The sequence below is a fragment of the Melospiza melodia genome (genome assembly GCF_035770615.1).
Source record: "Melospiza melodia melodia isolate bMelMel2 chromosome 3 unlocalized genomic scaffold, bMelMel2.pri SUPER_3_unloc_2, whole genome shotgun sequence".
NCBI lineage: Eukaryota > Metazoa > Chordata > Aves > Passeriformes > Passerellidae > Melospiza > Melospiza melodia.
This window is the reverse complement of record NW_026948492.1, coordinates 127391-147259: the sequence shown is the minus strand read 5'-3', so window position 1 is coordinate 147259 and position 19869 is coordinate 127391. Positions and strand designations below refer to the sequence as shown.

Sequence of the window (19869 nt, the reverse complement as noted above, 5' to 3'; positions counted from 1 at the left end):
TAACGACCACTGGTGACCCCGACGTGATGAGGAACACGCAGCCATGAGGAACATCGAGAGAAGGTGTGGATGCTTTAAGGACATAATAACAACGAGATAACGACCACTGGTGACCCCGACGTGATGAGGAACACGCAGCCATGAGGAACATCGAGAGAAGGTGTGGACGCTTTATGAGCATAATAACAATGAGATAACGACCACTGGTGACCCCGATGTGATGAGGAACACGCAGCCACGAGGAACATCGAGAGAAGGTGTGGACACTTTATGAGCATAAAAACAACGAGATAATGACAAGTGGTGAACCCGACATGATGAGGAACACGCAGCCATGAGGAACATCGAGAGAAGGTGTGGACGCTTTAAGGACATAATAACAACAAGGTAATGACCACTGGTGACCCCCGACATGATGAGGAACACGCAGCCACGAGGAACATCAAGGGAAAGTATGGACGCTTTAAGAATATAATAACGAGATAACGACCACTGGTGACCCCGACGTGATGAGGAACACGCAGCCACGAGGAACATCAAGAGAAGGTGTGGACGCTTTAAGGACATAATAACAACGAGATAACGACCACTGGTGACCCCGACGTGATGAGGAACACGCAGGCACGAGCAACATGAGATAACGACCACTGGTGACCCCGACGTGATGAGGAACACGCAGGCACGAGCAACATCAAGAGAAGGTGTGGACGCTTTAAGAACATAATAACAACGAGATAATGACCACTGGTGACCACCACGTGATGAGGAACACGCGGCCATGAGGAACATCGAGAGAAGGTGTGGACGCTTTAAGGACATAATGACAACGAGATAACGACCACTGGTGACCCCGACGTGATGAGGAACACGCAGCCACGAGGAACATCGAGGAACATCGAGGAACATCGAGAGAAGGTGTGGACACTTCGAGAATATAATAACAACGAGATAGCAACAGACCTGCACCAGCATCACGGTGGCCACCAGGGCCAGCAGGGCGATGTAGCTGAAGTACTTGGGGTGCTCGGCACAGCCACTGCCGCCGCCGTCACCAGCGCGGGATGGCCCTGAGGTGGCGTTGGTCACCAGCCAGCGGTGGCGGTGGCAGGCCAGCTGGGGACATGGGGAGAGGGTCAGAATGGGGACATGGGGACACAGTCGCCACCATGGCCACCAGGGTGATGGAGCTGCAATATCTGAGTTGCTCCTCACAGCCACCACCCCATGGTGTCCCCATTGGCCACCCCCCTATGGTGGCCCCGATATCCCATTGGTCACCACCCCATGGTGTCCCCATGGCACCTGAGCTGGTGACACAGTGACAAAGTGGTGGCCACCAGGGTGATGGAGCTGCACTATCAGTGCTGCTCCTCACAGCCACCACCCCATGGTGTCCCCATTGGCCACCACCCCAAGGTGGCCCTGATGCCCCATTAGCTACCACCCATGGCCTCCACAGCAGCCAAGATGGAGACATGGGGACACGGTGGCCACCATGGCCACCAAGGTGATAGAGCTGCACTATCAGTGCTGCTCCTCACCACCACCCCATGGTGACCCTGATGTCCCACGGGCCACCACCCCATGGTCCTCATGGCAGCCAAGATGGGGACATGGGGACACGGTGGCCACCATGGACACCAAGGTGATGGAGCTGCACTATCGGTGCTGCTCCTCACAGCCACACACCCCATGGTGTCCCCATTGGCCACCACCCTGTGTCCTCCATGACATCCCAGCTGGGGACATGGTGACAAAGTGGTGGCCACCATGGCCACCAAGGTGATGGAGCTTGCAATATCTGAGTTGCTCCTCACAGCCACCACCCCATGGTGTCCCCATTGGTCACCACTCCATTGTCCCCATGGCACCTGAGCTGGTGACACAGTGACAAAATGGTGGCCACCAAGGTGATGGAGCTGCACTACCGGTGCTGCTCCTCAGAGCCACCACCCCATGGTGTCCCCATTGGCCACCCCCCTGCGTCCTCCATGACATCCCAGCTGGGGACATGGGGACACGGTGGCCACCATGGCCACCAAGGTGATGGAGCTGCACTATCGGTGCTGCTCCTCACAGCCACCACCCCACGGTGTCCCCATCGGCCACCACCCCATGGTGGCCCTGATGCCCCACTGGCCACCAGCCCATGGCCCCACAGCAGCCAAGATGGAGACACAAGGGTAGGGTCAATCCGGGGACATGGGGACACGGTGGCCACCACAGCCACCAGGATGATGTAACTCATTGTCTTGGCTGATCTTTGAAGCCACCACCCCATGGGCCACCACCCTGCGTCCTCCTTGACATCCCAGCTGGAGACATGGGGACAAAGTGGTTGCCACCATGGCCACCAGGGTGATGGAGCTGCAATATCTGAGTTGCTCCTCACAGCCACCACCCCATGATGACCCTGATGTCCCACTGGCCACCACCCCACGGTGTCCCCATTGGTCACCACCCCATTGATGACCCTGATGTCCCACTGACCACCACCCCATGGTCCTCATGGCAGCCAAGATGGGGACATGGGGACACGGTGGCCACCATGGACACCAGGGTGATGGAGCTGCAATATCTGAGTTGCTCCTCACAGCCACCACCCCTTGGTGTCCCCATTGGCCATCACCCCATGGTGGCCCTGATGTCCTTTTGGTCACCACCCCATGGTCCCCATGGCAGCCGAGCTGGGAACATGGGACACGGTGGCCACCATGACCACCAGGATGATGTATCTCAGTGTTTTGGTTGCTCCTCACAGCCATCACCCCATGGTGTCCCCATGGGCCACCACCCTGTGTCCTCCATGACATCCCAGCTGGGGACATGGGGACAAGGTTGCCACCATGGCCACCAAGGTGATGGAGCTGTACTATCGGTGCTGCTCCTCACAGCCACCACCCCTTGGTGTCCCCATTGGCCACCACCCCATGGTGTCCCCATTGGCCAACCCCCTGCATCCCCCATGACATCCCAGCTGGGGACATGGGGACACGGTGGCCACCATGGCCACCAGGTGATGGAGCTGCACTATCGGTGCTGCTCCTCACAGCCACCACCCCACGGTGTCCCCATTGGCCACCATCCTGTGTCCTCCTTGACATCCCAGCTGGGGACATGGTGACAAAGTGGTGGCCACCATGGCCACCAGGGTGATGGAGCTGCACTATCAGTGCTGCTCCTCAGAGCCACCACCCATGGTGTCCCCATTGGCCACCACCCCGTTGTCCCCATGGCACCTGAGCTGGTGACACAGTGACAAAGTGGCGGCCACCAAGGTGATGGAGCTGCAGTATCTGAGTTGCTCCTCACAGCCACCACCCCATGGTGTCCCCGTTGGCCACCACCCTGTGTCCTCCTTGACATCCCAGCTGGGGACATTGGGGACACGGTTGCCACCATGGCCACCAGGTGATGGAGCTGCACTATCGGTGCTGCTCCTCACAGCCACCACCCCATGATGACCCTGATGTCCCACTGGCCACCACCCCATGGTCCTCACGGCAGCCACGATGGGGACATGGGGACACGGTGGCCACCATGGACACCAGGGTGATGGAGCTGCACAGTGTTGCTCCTCACAGCCACCGCCCCTTGGTGGCCCTGATGTCCCACTGGCCACCACCTCCATGGTCCCCATGGCAGCTGAGCTGGGGACATGGGGACATCATGGCCACCATGGCCACCAGGGTGATGGAGCTGCACTCAGTGCTGCTCCTCACAGCCATCACCCCATGGTGTCCCCATGGCACCTGAGCTGGTGACACAGTGACAAAATGGTGGCCACCAAGGTGATGGAGCTGCACTATCGGTGCTGCTCCTCACAGCCACCATCCCATGGTGTCCCCATTGGCCACCACCACATGGTGTCCCCATCGGTCACCACCCCATGGTGTCCCCATGGCACCTGAGCTGGTGACACAGTGACAAAATGGCGGCCACCAAGGTGATGGAGCTGCACTATCAGTGTTGCTCCTCAGAGCCACCACCCCACGGTGTCCTCATCGGCCACCACCCCACGGTGTCCCCATTGTCCACTCCCCTGCGTCCCCCACCCCATCCCATCCGTGGCCACCGGGCCACGGGTGACATCGCGGCCAGGTTGGCGTCCCCCGCTCCTCACCATGTCCACTGACGTCGGCCGCAGGTGACGACGGCCACGGCCGCCGCCGCCCAGGAGTTGCGCGCCCCAGCGCGTGCGGTCGATCCAGGTGGAGAAGGCCACCAGCTTCTTGGGGAAACCCTTGGGCGACAACGCGACCGCGGTCACCGCGTGCCACCGCCTGCCGCCATGTCCCCAAGGTGACATCGTCCCACCTCACCCTCGGGAAGACGGCGGCCGATGGAGCAGAGCGTCAGCGCCGCCAGCAGCGCCTCGCCCACCACGAACGTCACGTAGTTGGTCACCAACCTGCCCAAAGGCCCCACGGAGAACCTCAGAGGTGACAACATTCGGGTGCCACCACCGCGGGCGTCCCCAAGGTGTCCCCGAGGTGTCCCCGAGGTGTCTCCATGGTGTCCCTGAGCTGTCCCCAAGGTGTTTCTAAAGTGTCCCCAAGGTGTCCCCACGTTGTCCCCATGATGTCCCCATGATGTCCCCATGCTGTCCCCGAGGTGTCCCCGAGGTGTCTCCTCCCCAAGGTGTCCCCATGATGTCCCCTTTATGTCTCCATGGTGTCCCCGAGGTGTCTCTGATGTCCCCAGATGTCCCCAAGGTGTCCCCAAGGTCTCCCCAAGGTGTTCCCAAGGTGTCCCCAGGGTGTCCCCAAGGTGTCCCCACGGTGTCCCCGAGGTGTCCCCGAGGTGTCCCCGAGATGTCCCCGAGTTGTCCCCAAGGTGTCCCCAAGGTGTCCCCATGATGTCCCCAAGATGTCCCCAAGGTGTCCCCAAGGCGTCCCCGAGGTGTCCCCAAGGTGTCCCCGAGGCGTCCCGAGGTGTCCCCAAGGTGTCCCCGAGGTGTCCCTGAGGTGTCCCCGAGGTGTCCCCGAGGGTGTCCCTGAGGTGTCCCCGAGGTGTCCCCGAGGTGTCCCCAAGATGTCCCCATGGTGTCCCCAAGGTGTCCCCAAGGTTGTCCCTGAGGTGTCCCCAAGGTGTCTCAGATGTCCCCAGATGTCCCCAGGGTGTCCCCAAGGTGTCCCAAGGTGTCCCCAAGATGTCCCCAAGGTGTCCCCGAGGTGTCCCTGAGGTGTCCCTGAGGTCTCCCCAAGATGTCCCCAAGGTGTCCCCATGGTGTCCCCTTTATGTCTCCATGGTGTCCCCGAGGTGTCTCTGATGTCTCCAAGGTGTCCCCAAGATGTCCCCAAGATGTCCCCAAGGTGTCCCCGAGGTGTCCCCAAGGTGTCCCCAAGGTGTCCCCAAGGTGTCTCAGATGTCCCCAGATGTCCCCAGGGTGTCCCCAAGGTGTCCCCAAGGTGTCCCCAAGATGTCCCCAAGGTGTCCCCGAGGTGTCCCTGAGGTGTCCCTGAGGTCTCCCCAAGATGTCCCCAAGGTGTCCCCATGGTGTCCCCTTTATGTCTCCATGGTGTCCCCGAGGTGTCTCTGATGTCTCCAAGGTGTCCCCAAGATGTCCCCAAGATGTCCCCAAGGTGTCCCCGAGGTGTCCCCAAGGTGTCCCCAAGGTGTCCCCAAGATGTCCCCAAGGTGTCCCCAAGGTGTCCCCAATGTGTCCCCAAGGTGTCCCCAGATGTCCCCAAGATGTCCCCAAGATGTCCCCTTGGTGTCCCCATGATGTCCCCAAGGATGTCCCCGAGGTGTCCTCTGCTGATGTCCCCAGATGTCCCCATGATGTCCCCAAGGTGTCCCCAATGTGTCCCCAAGATGTCCCCAAGGTGCCCCCAAGGTGTCCCCAAGGTGTCCCCAATGTGTCCCCAAGGTGTCCCCAAGGTGTCCCCAAGATGTCCCCAAGATGTCCCCTTGGTGTCCCCAATGTGTCCCCAGATGTCCCCAAGGTGTCCCCAAGATGTCCCCAAGATGTCCCCTTGGTGTCCCCATGATGTCCCCTTTATGTCTCCATGGTGTCCCTGAGGTGTCTCTGATGTCCCCAGATGTCCCCAAGGTGTCCCCAAGGTGTCCCCAATGTGTCTCCTCCCCAGGGTGTCCCCGAGGTGTCCCCAAGGTGTCCCCAAGGTGTCCCCGAGGTGTCCCCATGATGTCCCCATTATGTCCCCGAGGTGTCCCGAGGTGTCCCCGAGGTGTCCCCAAGATGTCCCCGAGATGTCTCCAAGGTGTCCCCAAGGTGTCCCCAAGGTGTCTCAGATGTCCCCAGATGTCCCTGAGGTGTCCCCAAGGTGTCCCCGAGGTGTCTCTGATGTCCCCAGATGTCCCCAAGATGTCCCCTTGGTGTCCCCATGATGTCCCCATTATGTCTCCATGGTGTCCCCAAGGTGTCTCAGATGTCCCCAGATGTCCCCGAGGTGTCCCTGAGGTGTCCCTGAGGTGTCCCCAAGGTGTCTCAGATGTCCCCAGATGTCCCCAAGATGTCCCCTTGGTGTCCCCGAGGTGTCCCCGAGATGTCCCCAAGATGTCCCCGAGGTGTCCCCCGAGGTGTCCCTGAGGTGTCCCTGAGGTGTCCCTGAGGTGTCCCCAAGGTGTCCCCAAGGTGTCCCCATGATGTCCCCATTATGTCTCCATGGTGTCCCCGAGGTGTCTCTGATGTCCCCAGATGTCCCCAAGGAGTGTCCCCAAGGTGTCTCAGATGTCCCCAGATGTCCCCGAGGTGTCCCCAAGATGTCCCCAAGGTGTCCCCACGTTGTCCCCATGATGTCCCCATTATGTCTCCATGGTGTCCCCAAGGTGTCTCCAAGGTGTCCCCGAGGTGTCCCTGAAGTGTCCCCATGATGTCCCCATTATGTCTCCATGGTGTCCCCAAGGTGTCCTGAGGTGTCCCCAAGATGTCCCCAAGGTCTCCCCAAGGTGTCCCCGAGGTGTCCCTGAGGTCTCCCCAAGATGTCCCCATTATGTCTCCATGGTGTCCCCAAGATGTCCCCAGATGTCCCCAAGGTGTCCCCATGATGTCCCCGAGGTGTCCCCAAGATGTCCCCAAGGTGTCCTGAGGTGTCCCCATGATGTCCGCATTATGTCTCCATGGTGTCCCTGAGGTGTCCCCAAGGTGTCTCTGATGTCCCCAAGATGTCCCCAAGATGTCCCCAAGGTGTCCCCAAGGTGTCCCCAAGGTCTCCCCAAGGTGTCCCCAAGGTGTCCCCAAGGTCTCCCCAAGGTGTCCCCAAGTTGTCCCCGAGGTGTCCCCGAGGTGTCTCTGATGTCCCCAAGATGTCCCCAAGATGTCCCCAAGATGTCCCCAGATGTCCCCAAGATGTCCCCTTGGTGTCCCCTTGGTGTCCCCAGTCCGTACCCGGGGTCCACGGTGGCCTCCACGAGGGTGGAGAAGACGAGCACCACGCAGGAGCAGCCTGAAGGCGGCCGCCGCTCTGCTTCTCCTTCTCCAGCGAGAAGCGCGTCTCCATGGCCGGGTCCCTGAAGCGCAGCGACAGCCGGGAACGTGCTCCGACCCTTCAGCCTGAAACGTTTGGGCGAAATTTGGGAATTTTGGGGATTTTATGGAATTTTTTGCGATTTTTTGGAGGAATTTTAGGGAATTTTTGAGAATTTTTGTAGATTTCTGGAGGGGTTTTTTTGCAAATTTTGGAGAATTTTTGCAGATGGCTGGGACAGCCGGAACGTGCTCCGACCCTTCAGCCTGAAAGGTTCGGGGAAATTTGGGGCATTTTGGGGATTTTATGGAATTTTTTGGAGGAATTTTGGAAATTTTGGGGAAATTTTGGGGAAATTTTGCGAATTTTTGTAGATTTTCTGGAGGGGTTTTTGCGAATTTTGGAGAATTTTTACAGATGCCTGCGACAGCCGGAACGTGCTCCGACCCTTCAGCCTGAAACGTTTGGGCGAAATTTGGGAATTTTGGGGATTTATGGAATTTTTTGCGATTTTTTGGAGGAATTTTAGGGAATTTTTGAGAATTTTTGTAGATTTTTCTGGAGGGGTTTTTTTGCAAATTTTGGAGAATTTTTGCAGATGGCTGGGACAGCCGGAACGTGCTCCGACCCTTCAGCCTGAAAGTTTGGGCAAAATTTGGATTTTGGGGATTTTATGGAATTTTTTGCGATTTTTTGCAGGAATTTTGGGGAAATTTTTGGGAATTTTTGAGAATTTTTGAAGATTTTTTGGAGGGGTTTCTGCGAACTTTGGAGAATTTTTGGCAGATGGCTCGGACAGCCGGAACGTGCTTCCGACCCTTCAGCCTGAAATTTTGGGGAAAATTTGGAAATTTGGGCGTTTTCCTGGAATTTTTTTGCGATTTTTCTGAAGGAATTTTGGAAATTTTGGGAAAATTTTGGGGAATTTTGAGAATTTTTGTAGATTTTTTGGAGGGGTTTTTTGCGAATTTTGGAGAATTTTTGCAGATCACTGGGACAGCCGGAACGTGCTTCCGACCCTTCAGCCTGAAAGGTTCGGGGGAAATTTGGGGGATTTTGGGGTTTTTTATGGAATTTTTTGCGATTTTTTGGGGGAAATTTTAGGGAAATTTTGAGAATTTTTGTAGATTTTTTGGAGGGGTTTTTGCGAATTTTGGAGAATTTTTGCAGATGGCTGGGACAGCCGGAACGTGCTCCGACCCTTCAGCCTGAAAGGTTCGGGGGAAATTTGGGGGATTTTGGGGTTTTTTATGGAATTTTTTGCGATTTTTTGTGGGGAAATTTTAGGGAAATTTTGAGAATTTTTGTAGATTTACTGGAGGGGTTTCTGCGAATTTTGGAGAATTTTTGCAGATGGCTGGGACAGCCGGAACGTGCTCCGACCCTGCAGCCTGAAAGTTTTGGAGGAAATTTGAGGATTTTGGGGATTTTATGGAATTATTTGCGATTTTTTTTGAAGGAATTTTGGAAATTTTGGGGAAATTTTGGGGAAATTTTGAGAATTTTTGTAGATTTTTTGGAGGGGTTTCTGCAAAATTTGGAGAATTTTTGCAGATGGCTGGGACAGCCGGAACGTGCTCCGACCCTTCAGCCTGAAAGTTTGGGCAAAATTTGGGAATATTTGGGGATTTTATGGAATTTTTTGCGATTTTTTTGGAGGAATTTTAGGGAATTTTTTGAGAATTTTTGTAGATTTTCTGGAGGGGTTTTTGCGAATTTTGGAGAATTTTTGCAGATGCCTGCGACAAGCCGGAACGTGCTCCGACCCTTCAGCCTGAAATTTTGGGGAAATTTGGAAATTTTGGGATTTTTCTGGAATTTTTTGCGATTTTTTGGGAGGAATTTGGGAAATTTTGGGGAAATTTTGGGAATTTTTTGTAGATTTTCTGGAGGGGTTTCTGTGCATTTTGCAGAATTTTTGCAGGTGGCTGGGACAGCCAGAACGTGCTCCGAACCTTCAGCCTGAAAGGTTTGGGGCAAATTTGAGGGATTTGGGGGTTTTTATGGAATTTTTTGCGATTTTTTTTGGAGGAATTTTGGGAATTTTGGGGAAATTTTGGGGAAATTTTGAGAATTTTTGTAGATTTTTTGGAGGGGATTTTGCGAATTTTGGAGAATTTTTGCAGATGGCTGGGACAGCCGGAACGTGCTCCGACCCTTCAGCCTGCACGGTTTGGGGGAAAATTTGGGGGATTTTGAGATTTTTCTGGAATTTTTTGTGATTTTTTTTTAGGAATTTTGGAAATTTTGGGGAAATTTTGGGGAAATTTTGAGAATTTTTGTAGATTTTCTGGAGGGGTTTTTGCGAATTTTGGAGAATTTTTGCAGATGGCTGGGGACAGCCAGAACGTGCTCCGACCCTTCAGCCTGAAATTTTCGGGAAAATTTGGGATTTTTGGGATTTTTCTAGAATTTTTTGTGATTTTTTGAAGGAATTTTGGGGGGGAAATTTTGAGAATTTTTGTAGATTTTTTGGAGGGGTTTTTGCAAATTTTGGAGAATTTTTGCAGATGGCTGGGACAGCCGGAACGTGCTCCGACCCTTCAGCCTGAAAGGTTCGGGGGAAATTTGGGGCATTTTGGGGATTTTATGGAATTTTTTGGGATTTTGTGGAATTTTGGGGAGATTTTTGGGAGATGTTTTGAGGATTTTTTGAGGAATTTTGGGGGAAATTTTGGGGATTTTGCGGAAATTTGAAGAATTTTTTTAGATCTTTGAGACGATTTTTTGAGAGCTTTTGGGACGCTTTTGGGAATTTTGGGGAATTTTCAGGAATTTGTGGGAATTGGGTTCGAATCTCTGGGAATTTATTGGGATTTTTTGTTAATTTTTGGGAATTTTGGGGAGATTTTTTAGGAATTTTGGGGGATTTTTTGGATTTTTATTTAATTTTTGGGAATTTTGGGGAGATTTTTTTTGGATTTTTTAAATTTTTGGAGAATTTGGGGGGATTTTCAAGATTTTTTTTTAATTTTGGGGAATTTTGGGGGATTTTTAGAATTTTTAAAATTTTTCAGAATTTTGGGGGAATTTTTAGGAATTTCTGAGGAATTTTTAGGAATTTCTGAGGAATTCTTAGGAATTTTTGACAATTATTTTGATTTTTAGGGAATTCTCGAGATTTGTTTGGGATTTTGTAATATTTTGGAGGGCTTAATAGAATTTTCAGGAATTTGGGGGAATTTTTGGGGGATTTTTGGAAATTTTGGGGAAATTTTGGGAATTTTTGTAGATTTTTTGGAGGGGTTTTTGTGAATTTTTGAGAATTTTTGCAGATCACTGGGACAATTTTTGAGAACTTTCGGGATGCTTTTGGGAATTTGGTTTGAATTTCTGGGAACTTTTGCAAAATTTTTGAGGGATTTTTGTGGAAATTTTAGGGAAATTTTGAGACTTTTTGTAGATTTTTTTGGAGGGATTTTGGGGAATTTTTGAGAATTTCTGCAGATTTTTGAGGGGATTTTTGGAGAATTTTCATGAATTTTAGGGATTTTATGGGATGCTTTTAGGATGCTTGTGGGAATTTTTTTGGAATTTTGGAGAGATTTTGGGGGATTTTTTAAAATTTTTTTTTTAATTTTTGGGAATTTGGGGGGATTTTTAGGAATTTTTAAAACTTTTTCGGAATTCGGGGAGATTTTTTGGAAATTTTAGGGGATTTTTAGGATTTTTTTTTAATTTTTGGGAATTTTGGAGAGATTTTTTGGGGAATTATTGGGAATTTCTGGGGAATTTTGGTGAGATTTTTTGGGAATTATTGGGAATTTCTGGGGAATTTTGGTGAGATTTTTTGGGAATTATTGGGAATTTCTGGGGAATTTTTGGGGGATTTTTTTTTGGAATTTTGCAGGATTTTTTAGAATTTCTTTTTAATTTTTCAGAATTCTGTGGCGATTTTTTAAAATTTTTTGGGACTTTTGGGTGAATTTTTGGGAATTTTTGCGTATTTTAGGGCTATTTTTGGGAATTTTCATGAATTTTCCAGAATGTTCAGGAACTTCTGTGATTTTTGAGAATTATTTGGAATCTTTGGGAATTTTCAGCAATTTTGAGGGTTTTTTTTAGGAATTACCGTGATTTTTCCGAAATTTTCGGGATTCTTTTTTAATCCTTGGAAAATTCATGGGTTGTTTGTTTTTTTTAATTTTTTGGGGAATTTTTTTTGGGGGTAATTGGCGGGAATTGGGTGCTGCCGACTCACGCCCGGATGCTCTCGCGCTCCAGCAGGGCCTCGTTGAGCAGCCGGTTCAGCTCCTGCTCGTTCTGCGCCGCCCCCGCCGCGCGCGCCTCGGCCAGGTCCCGCAGACGCAGACGGCGACGCGGGTTCGGGAACGACGGGTTGGGGACCTGGGGACAATGGGGGACATTGCCAGGACAGGTCATGGACACCATGGGGACACCATTGGGACACCATTGAGACAGCCCAGGGACAGCCTGGGGACACCGCGCGCTCGGCCAGGTCCCGCAGACGCAGCCGGCGCCGAGGGTTCGGGAACGACGGGTTGGGGACCTGGGGACAATGGGTGACACCATGGGGACACCGTGGGGACAGGTCATGGACACCATGGGGACACTGCAGGGACAGCCTGGGGACACCGCGCGCTCGGCCAGGTCCCGCAGACGCAGCCGGCGACGAGGGTTCGGGAACGACGGGTTGGGGACCTGGGGACACCATGGGGACATTGTGGGGACACCGTGGGGACACCATTGGGAGAGCCCAGGGACAGGGCAGGGACAGCCTGGGGACACTGTGGGGACACCATGGGGACAGGGCAGGGACAGCCTGGGGACACGGCGCGCTCGGCCAGGTCCCGCAGACGCAGCCGGCACCGAGGGTTCGGGAACGACGGGTTGGGGACCTGGGGACAACGAGGTGACACCTTGGGGACACTGTGGGGACAGCCCAGGGACACTGCAGGGACAGCCTGGGGACACCGTGGGGACACCATTGGGACAGCCCAGGGACACTGCAGGGACAGCCTGGGGACACTGTGGGGACACCGTGGGGACACAATTGGGACAGGGCAGGGACAGCCTGGGGACACGGCGCGCTCGGCCAGGTCCCGCAAACGCAGCCGGCGACGCGGGTTCGGGAACGATGGATTGGGGACCTGGGGACAACGAGTGACCCTTTGGGGACACTGTGGGGGACACCATTGGGACAGCCTGGGGACACCGCACGCTCGGCCAGGTCCCGCAAACGCAGCCGGCACCGAGGATTGGGGAACGACGGGTTGGGGACCTGGGGACAACGAGGGTGACACCTTGGGGACATTGCCAGGACAGTCTGGGGACACTGTGGGGACACCATTGGGACACCATGGGGACACTGCAGGGACAGCCTGGAGACACCGCGCACTTGGCCAGGTCCTGCAAACGCAGCCGGCGACGAGGATTGGGGAACGATGGGTTGGGGACCTGGGGACAATGGGGGACACCGTGGGGACACTGCCAGGACAGGTCATGGACACCATGGGGACACCATGGGGACACTGTGGGGACACCGCGCGCTCGGCCAGGTCCCGCAGACGCAGCCGGCGACGAGGATTGGGGAACGATGGGTTGGGGACCTGGGGACAATGGGTGACACCATGGGGACACTGCCGGGACAGGTCATGGACACTGTGGGGACACCATTGGGACAGCCTGGGGACACCGCGCGCTCGGCCAGGTCCCGCAAACGCAGCCGGCGACGAGGGTTCGGGAACGATGGATTGGGGACCTGGGGACAATGGGGGACAGCATGGGGACACTGCCGGGACAGGTCATGGACACCATGGGGACACCGTGGGGACACTGTGGGGACACCATTGGGACAGGGCAGGGACAGCCTGGGGACAGCCTGGGGACACTGTGGGGACACCATGGGGACAGGTCAGGGACAGGGCAGGGACAGCCTGGGGACACTGTGGGGACACCATTGTGGCAGGGCAGGGACAGCCTGGGGACACTGCAGGGACAGCCTGGGGACACGGCGCGCTCGGCCAGGTCCCGCAAACGCAGCCGGCGACGCGGGTTCGGGAACGACGGGTTGGGGACCTGGGGACAACGAGGTGACACCTTGGGGACACCATGGGAACACCAAGGGAACACCATGGGGACACCAAGGGAACACCATGGGGACATCATGGGGACAACACAGGGACACCATGGGGACACCATAGGGACATCCTGGGGACACCAAGGTGACTCCGTGGAAACACCAAGAGGACACCAAGGGGACACCCTGGGGACACTGCAGGGACACCTTGGGGACACCAAGGGGACACTGCAGGGACATTGTGGGGACACCATGGGGACATCACGGGGACAACGTGGGGACAGCATGGGCACCCCAAGGGGACACCAAGGGAACACCATGGGGACATCACAGGGACACCAAGGGGACAATGAGGGGACAATGAGGGGACATGGTGGGGACACCAAGGGGACACCAAGGGGACACCACGGGGAGAGACCAAGGGGACAATTGGGGGACACCATGGGGACATCGAGGGCACACTGTGGGGACACCAAGGGGACACCAAGGGGACACGGTGGGGACACCATGGGGACACCATGGGGACACCAAGGGGACACGGTGGGGACAGCCCAGGGACACCTTGGGGACACCACAGGGACACCAAGGGGACACTGAGGGGACACTGAGGGGACACTGAGGGGACATCTTGGGGGCACCAAGGGGACACAAGAGAGGACACCGTGGGGACAGCCCAGGGACACCTTGGGGACACCGTGGGGACACCAAGGGGACACCAAGGGGACACCAAGGGGACAACAAGGGGACACACTGGGGACACCTTGGAGACACTGTGGGGACAGCAAGGGGACACCAAGGGAACACCTTGGGGACACCATGGGGACACTGTGGGGACATGGTGGGGACACCAAGGGGACACCACAGGGACAACGTGGGGACAGCACGGGCACCCCAAAGGGACACCAAGGGAACACCATGGGGACACCACAGGGACACCGAGGGGACAATGAGGGGACACTGTGGGGACACTGTGGGGACACTGTGGGGACACGGTGGGGACACCAAGGGGACACCACGGGGAGAGACCAAGGGGACATGGCAGGGACAGCCCAGAGACACCTTGGGGACACCACAGGGACACCAAGGGGACACCAAGGAGACATCAAGGGGACACCACATGGACACTGTGGGGACACTGTGGGGACACTGTGGGGACATGGTGGGGACACCAAGGAGACACAAGAGAGGACACTGTGGGGACAGCCCAGGGACACCACAGGGACACCAAGGGGACAATGAGGGGACACTGTGGGGACACCAAGGGGACACCAAGGGGACACCAAGGGGACAACACGGGGAGAGACCAAGGGGACAATTGGGGGACACTATGGGGACACATCGAGGGCACACTGTGGGGACACCATGGGGACACCAAGGGGACATCAAGGAGACACCAAGGGGACACGGTGGGGACAGCAAGGGGACAACACGGGGAGACACCAAGGGGACACGGCAGGGACAGCCCAGGGACACCTTGGGGACACCACGGGGACACCAAGGGGACACTGAGGGGACACTGTGGGGACACTGAGGGGACACTGAGGGGACATCTTGGGGGCACCAAGGAGACACAAGAGAGGACACCGTGGGGACAGCCCAGGGACACCAAGGGGACAATGAGGGGACACTGTGGGGACATGGTGGGGACACCAAGGGGACAACACGGGGAGAGACCAAGGGGACAATTGGGGGACACCGTGGGGACATCGAGGGCACACTGTGGAGACACCAAGGGGACACCAAGGGGACACGGTGGGGACACCAAGGGGACAACACGGGGAGACAGCAAGGGGACACGGCAGGGACAGCCCAGGGACACCTTGGGGACACCACAGGGACACCAAGGGGACACCGTAGGGACACCATGGGGACACGGTGGGGACAGTTTGGGTACCTCGGTGTCGTCGTCGTCGTCGAGCTCCACGGAGCTGCTGCGGCCGCGCTCGGCGTCCTCGGGCGGCTCCGGGCTGAGGCCACCGTTGGTGGTGACAGGAGGGGGGGACACGCCCTGGGACGAGGTCAGGGACAGCTTCTGCGGGGACAGGGACACCGTGGGTGACACCGTGTCACTGTGTCACCAGTGTCACCCATCATGCCCTGGGACGAGGTCAGGGACAGCTTCTGCAGGGACAGGGACACCGTGGGTGGCACCGTGTCACCGTGCCACCCATCACACTGTGGGACAAGGTCAGGGACAGCTTCTGTGGGGGACAGGGACACCATGGGTGACACTGTGTCACAAGTGTCACCATGTCACTCATCATGCTGTGGGACGATGTCAGGGACAGCTTCTGCAGGGACAGGGACACCATGGGTGGCACCGTGTCACAAATGTCACCATGTCACTCATCACGCTGTGGGACAAGGTCAGGGACAGCTTCTGCAGGGACAGGGACACCATGGGTGGCACCGTGTCACTGTGTCACTGTGTCACTGTGTCACCCATCACGCTGTGGGACGAGGTCAGGGACAGCTTCTGTGGGGACAGGGACACCATGGGTGGCACCGTGTCACCGTGTCACCAGTGTCACCAGTGTCACCAGTGTCACCGTGTCACCCATCACAGTGTGGGACAAGGTCAGGGACAGCTTCTGTGGGGGACAGGGACACCATGGGTGGCACCGTGTCACTGTGTCACTGTGTTACCAGTGTCACCATGTCACCAGTGTCACCCATCACACTGTGGGACAAGGTCAGGGACAGCTTCTGTGGGGACAGGGACACCATGGGTGGCACCGTGTCACTGTGTCACCAGTGTCACCGTGTCACCAGTGTCACCCATCACACTGTGGGACAAGGTCAGGGACAGCTTCTGCGGGGACAGGGACACCATGGGTGGCACCGTGTCACAAGTGTCACCAGTGTCACCAGTGTCACCGTTGTCACCCATCACGCTGTGGGACGAGGTCAGGGACAGCTTCTGTGGGGACAGGGACATCATGGGTGGCACCGTGTCACTGTGTCACCCATCACCATGGAATGAGGTCAGCGACAGCTTCTGCGGGGACAGGGACACCATGGGTGACACCGTGTCACCAGTGTCACCGTGTCACCAGTGTCACCAGTGTCACCGTGTCACCCATCACAGTGTGGGACAAGGTCAGGGACAGCTTCTGTGGGGACAGGGACACCATGGGTGGCACCGTGTCACCGTGTCACCGTGTCACCAGTCCCAGTGTGGGACAAGGTCAGGGACAGCTTCTGCAGGGACAGGGACACCATGGGTGACACCGTGTCACTGTGTCACTGTGTCACCGTGTCACCCATCACGCTGTGGGACAAGGTCAGGGACAGCTTCTGTGGGGACAGGGACACCATGGGTGGCACTGTGTCACTGTGTCACTGTGTCACCAGTGTCACCAGTGTCACCGTGTCACCCATCACACTGTGGGACAAGGTCAGGGACAGCTTCTGTGGGGACAGGGACACCATGGGTGGCACCGTGTCACCGTGTCACCAGTGTCACTGTGTCACCGTGTCACCCATCATGCCATGGGATGAGGTCAGGGACAGCTTCTGTGGGGACAGGGACACCATGGGTGGCACCGTGTCACCGTGTCACCAGTGTCACCAGTGTCACCAGTGTCACCGTGTCACCCATCACACTGTGGGACAAGGTCAGGGACAGCTTCTGCAGGGACAGGGACACCATGGGTGACACTGTGTCACCGTGTCACCAGTGTCACCAGTCACAGTGTGAGACAAGGTCAGGGACAGCTTCTGTGGGGACAGGGACACCATGGGTGACACCGTGTCACTGTGTCACTGTGTCACTGTGTCACCCATCACGCTGTGGGACAAGGTCAGGGACAGCTTCTGTGGGGACAGGGACACCGTGGGTGGCACCGTGTCACTGTGTCACCGTGTCACCCATCACGCTGTGGGACAAGGTCAGGGACAGCTTCTGTGGGGACAGGGACACCATGGGTGGCACCGTGTCACCAGTGTCACCGTGTCACCCATCATGCCCTGGGGTGAGGTCAGGGACAGCTTCTGTGGTGACAGGGACACCATGGGTGGCACCGTGTCACCGTGTCACCAGTGTCACCAGTCACAGTGTGGGACGAGGTCAGGGACAGCTTCTGTGGGGACAGGGACACCGTGGGTGGCACCGTGTCACCGTGCCACCCATCACACTGTGGGACAAGGTCAGGGACAGCTTCTGCGGGGACAGGGACACCATGGGTGGCACCGTGTCACCAGTGTCACCGTGTCACCCATCATGCCCTGGGACGAGGTCAGGGACAGCTTCTGTGGGGACAGGGACACCATGGGTGGCACCGTGTCACCAGTGTCACCGTGTCACCAGTGTCACCAGTGTCACCGTGTCACCCATCACACTGTGGGACAAGGTCAGGGACAGCTTCTGTGGGGAACAGGGACACCATGGGTGGCACCGTGTCACCGTGTCACCAGTGCCACAAGGTGCCACCTGTGTCACTCACCGTGCCATGCGACAAGGTCAGTGACACTGTGATGGCATGTGGTCACCTTGAGCTGTCCCCACACGCCATGTCCCCAGTGGCCCCAGCAGTGTCACCACACCATGGGACGAGGTCAGTGACAGACACGGTCACCTTGAGTGTCCCCACGCACATGTCCCCATTGTCCCTGTTGTCCCCAGTGTCCCAGCTGTGTCACCCACCACGCCGTTGATGCCATCAATGACAATGTCCCCACACCCGTGTCCCCGTGTCCCCTCCATTGTCCTCCCATTGTCCCCATTGTCCCCACCACGTCACTCACCACGCCGTTGACGCCATCATTGACAATGTCCCCACTCCCGTGTCCCCAGTGTCCCCACCATTGTCCTCCCATTGTCCCCATTGTCCCCACCACGTCACTCACCATGCTGTTGACGCCATCATTGACAATGTCCCCCCCAGCCATGTCCCCATGTCCCCATTGTCCCCATCAGTGTCACTCTCCACGCCATGGGACAGGGTCAGTGACAGAATGGCCACCCTGGCTGTCCCCACTCCCGTGTCCCCAGTGTCCCCATTGTCCCCATCAGTGTCACTCTCCACGCCATGGGACAAGGTCAGTGACAGACATGGTCACCTTGAGTGTCCCCCCAGCCATGTCCCCAGTGTCCCCATTGTCCCCATCAGTGTCACTCTCCATGCCATGGGACAGGGTCAGTGACAGACATGGCCACCCTGGCTGTCCCCACTCCCGTGTCCCCAGTGTCCCCATTGTCCCCATCAGTGTCACTCTCCATGCCATGGGACAAGGTCAGTGACAGACATGGTCACCTTGAGTGTCCTCCCAGCCATGTCCCCAGTGTCCCCATTGTCCCCATCAGTGTCACTCTCCACGCCATGGGACAAGGTCAGTGACAGACATGGCCACCCTGGCTGTCCCCACTCCCGTGTCCCCAGTGTCCCCATTGTCCCCATTGGTGTCACTCTCCACGCCACGGGACAGGGTCAGTGACAGACATGGTCACCTTGAGTGTCCCCACTCCCGTGTCCCCAGTGTCCCCAGTGTCCCCATCAGTGTCACTCTCCACGCCATGGGACAAGGTCAGTGACAGACATGGCCACCCTGGCTGTCCCCACTCCGGTCAGTGACAGACATGGCCACCCTGGCTGTCCCCACTCCCGTGTCCCCAGGGTCCCCACCAGCGTCCCTGGTGTCCCCCCATTGTGTCACTGCTGTCACTCACCACGCCATGGACACAATCACTGGCAAGGTCTCCCCACCCCCCATGTCCCCAGTGTCCCCCACCACTGTCCCCAGTGTCCCCAGTGTCCCCCACCACTGTCCCCCACTGTCCCCAGTGTCCCCACCGCTGCCACTCACCACGCCATTGACGTGATCATTGGCAATGTCCCCATACCCCAGTGTCCCCATCGTCCCCACTGGTGTCACTCACCATTCCATTGACACAATGTCAACGTCCCCATTGTCCCCCCATTGTCCCCACCACTGTCCCCGTTGGTGCCACTCACCACGCCATTGACACAATCAATGTCAACGTCCCCATTGTCCCTCCCACTGTCCCTGCTGGTGCCACTCACCATTCCATTGACACAATCAATGTCAACGTCCCCATTGTCCCCCACCCATTGTCCCCACTGTGCCCGTTGGTGCCACTCACCACTCCATTGACACAATCAATGTCAATGTCCCCATGTCCCCTCCACTGTCCCCATTGTCCCCGTTGGTGCCACTCACCACTCCATTGACACAATCAATGTCAATGTCCCCACACCCATGTCCCCATGGTGTCCCCAGTGTCCCCACTGGTGCCACTCATCACACCATGGGACACCATCAGTGTCAATGTCCCCACACCCCACACCCATGTCCCCAGTGTCCCCACCATTGTCCCCATTGGTGCCATTCACCACTTCATTGACACAATCAATGTCAATGTCCCCACACCTCACACCT

At 56.4% G+C, this 19869-nt stretch overlaps 1 protein-coding gene across 1 annotated transcript in view; it reads right to left on the bottom strand.

Moving 5' to 3' along the window:
- LOC134432648 (adenylate cyclase type 3-like) overlaps positions 1-19869 on the bottom strand; it is a 73965-nt gene that overhangs the window by 17167 nt on the left and 36929 nt on the right. Inside the window, 11 exon segments of the mRNA XM_063181545.1 lie at positions 961-1113; positions 2078-2315; positions 4124-4188; positions 4190-4243; positions 4323-4340; positions 4342-4411; positions 7352-7410; positions 7413-7493; positions 7495-7516; positions 11632-11777; positions 15365-15502. Of these exon segments, the coding sequence (XP_063037615.1) occupies positions 961-1113; positions 2078-2315; positions 4124-4188; positions 4190-4243; positions 4323-4340; positions 4342-4411; positions 7352-7410; positions 7413-7493; positions 7495-7516; positions 11632-11777; positions 15365-15502 (1044 nt within the window).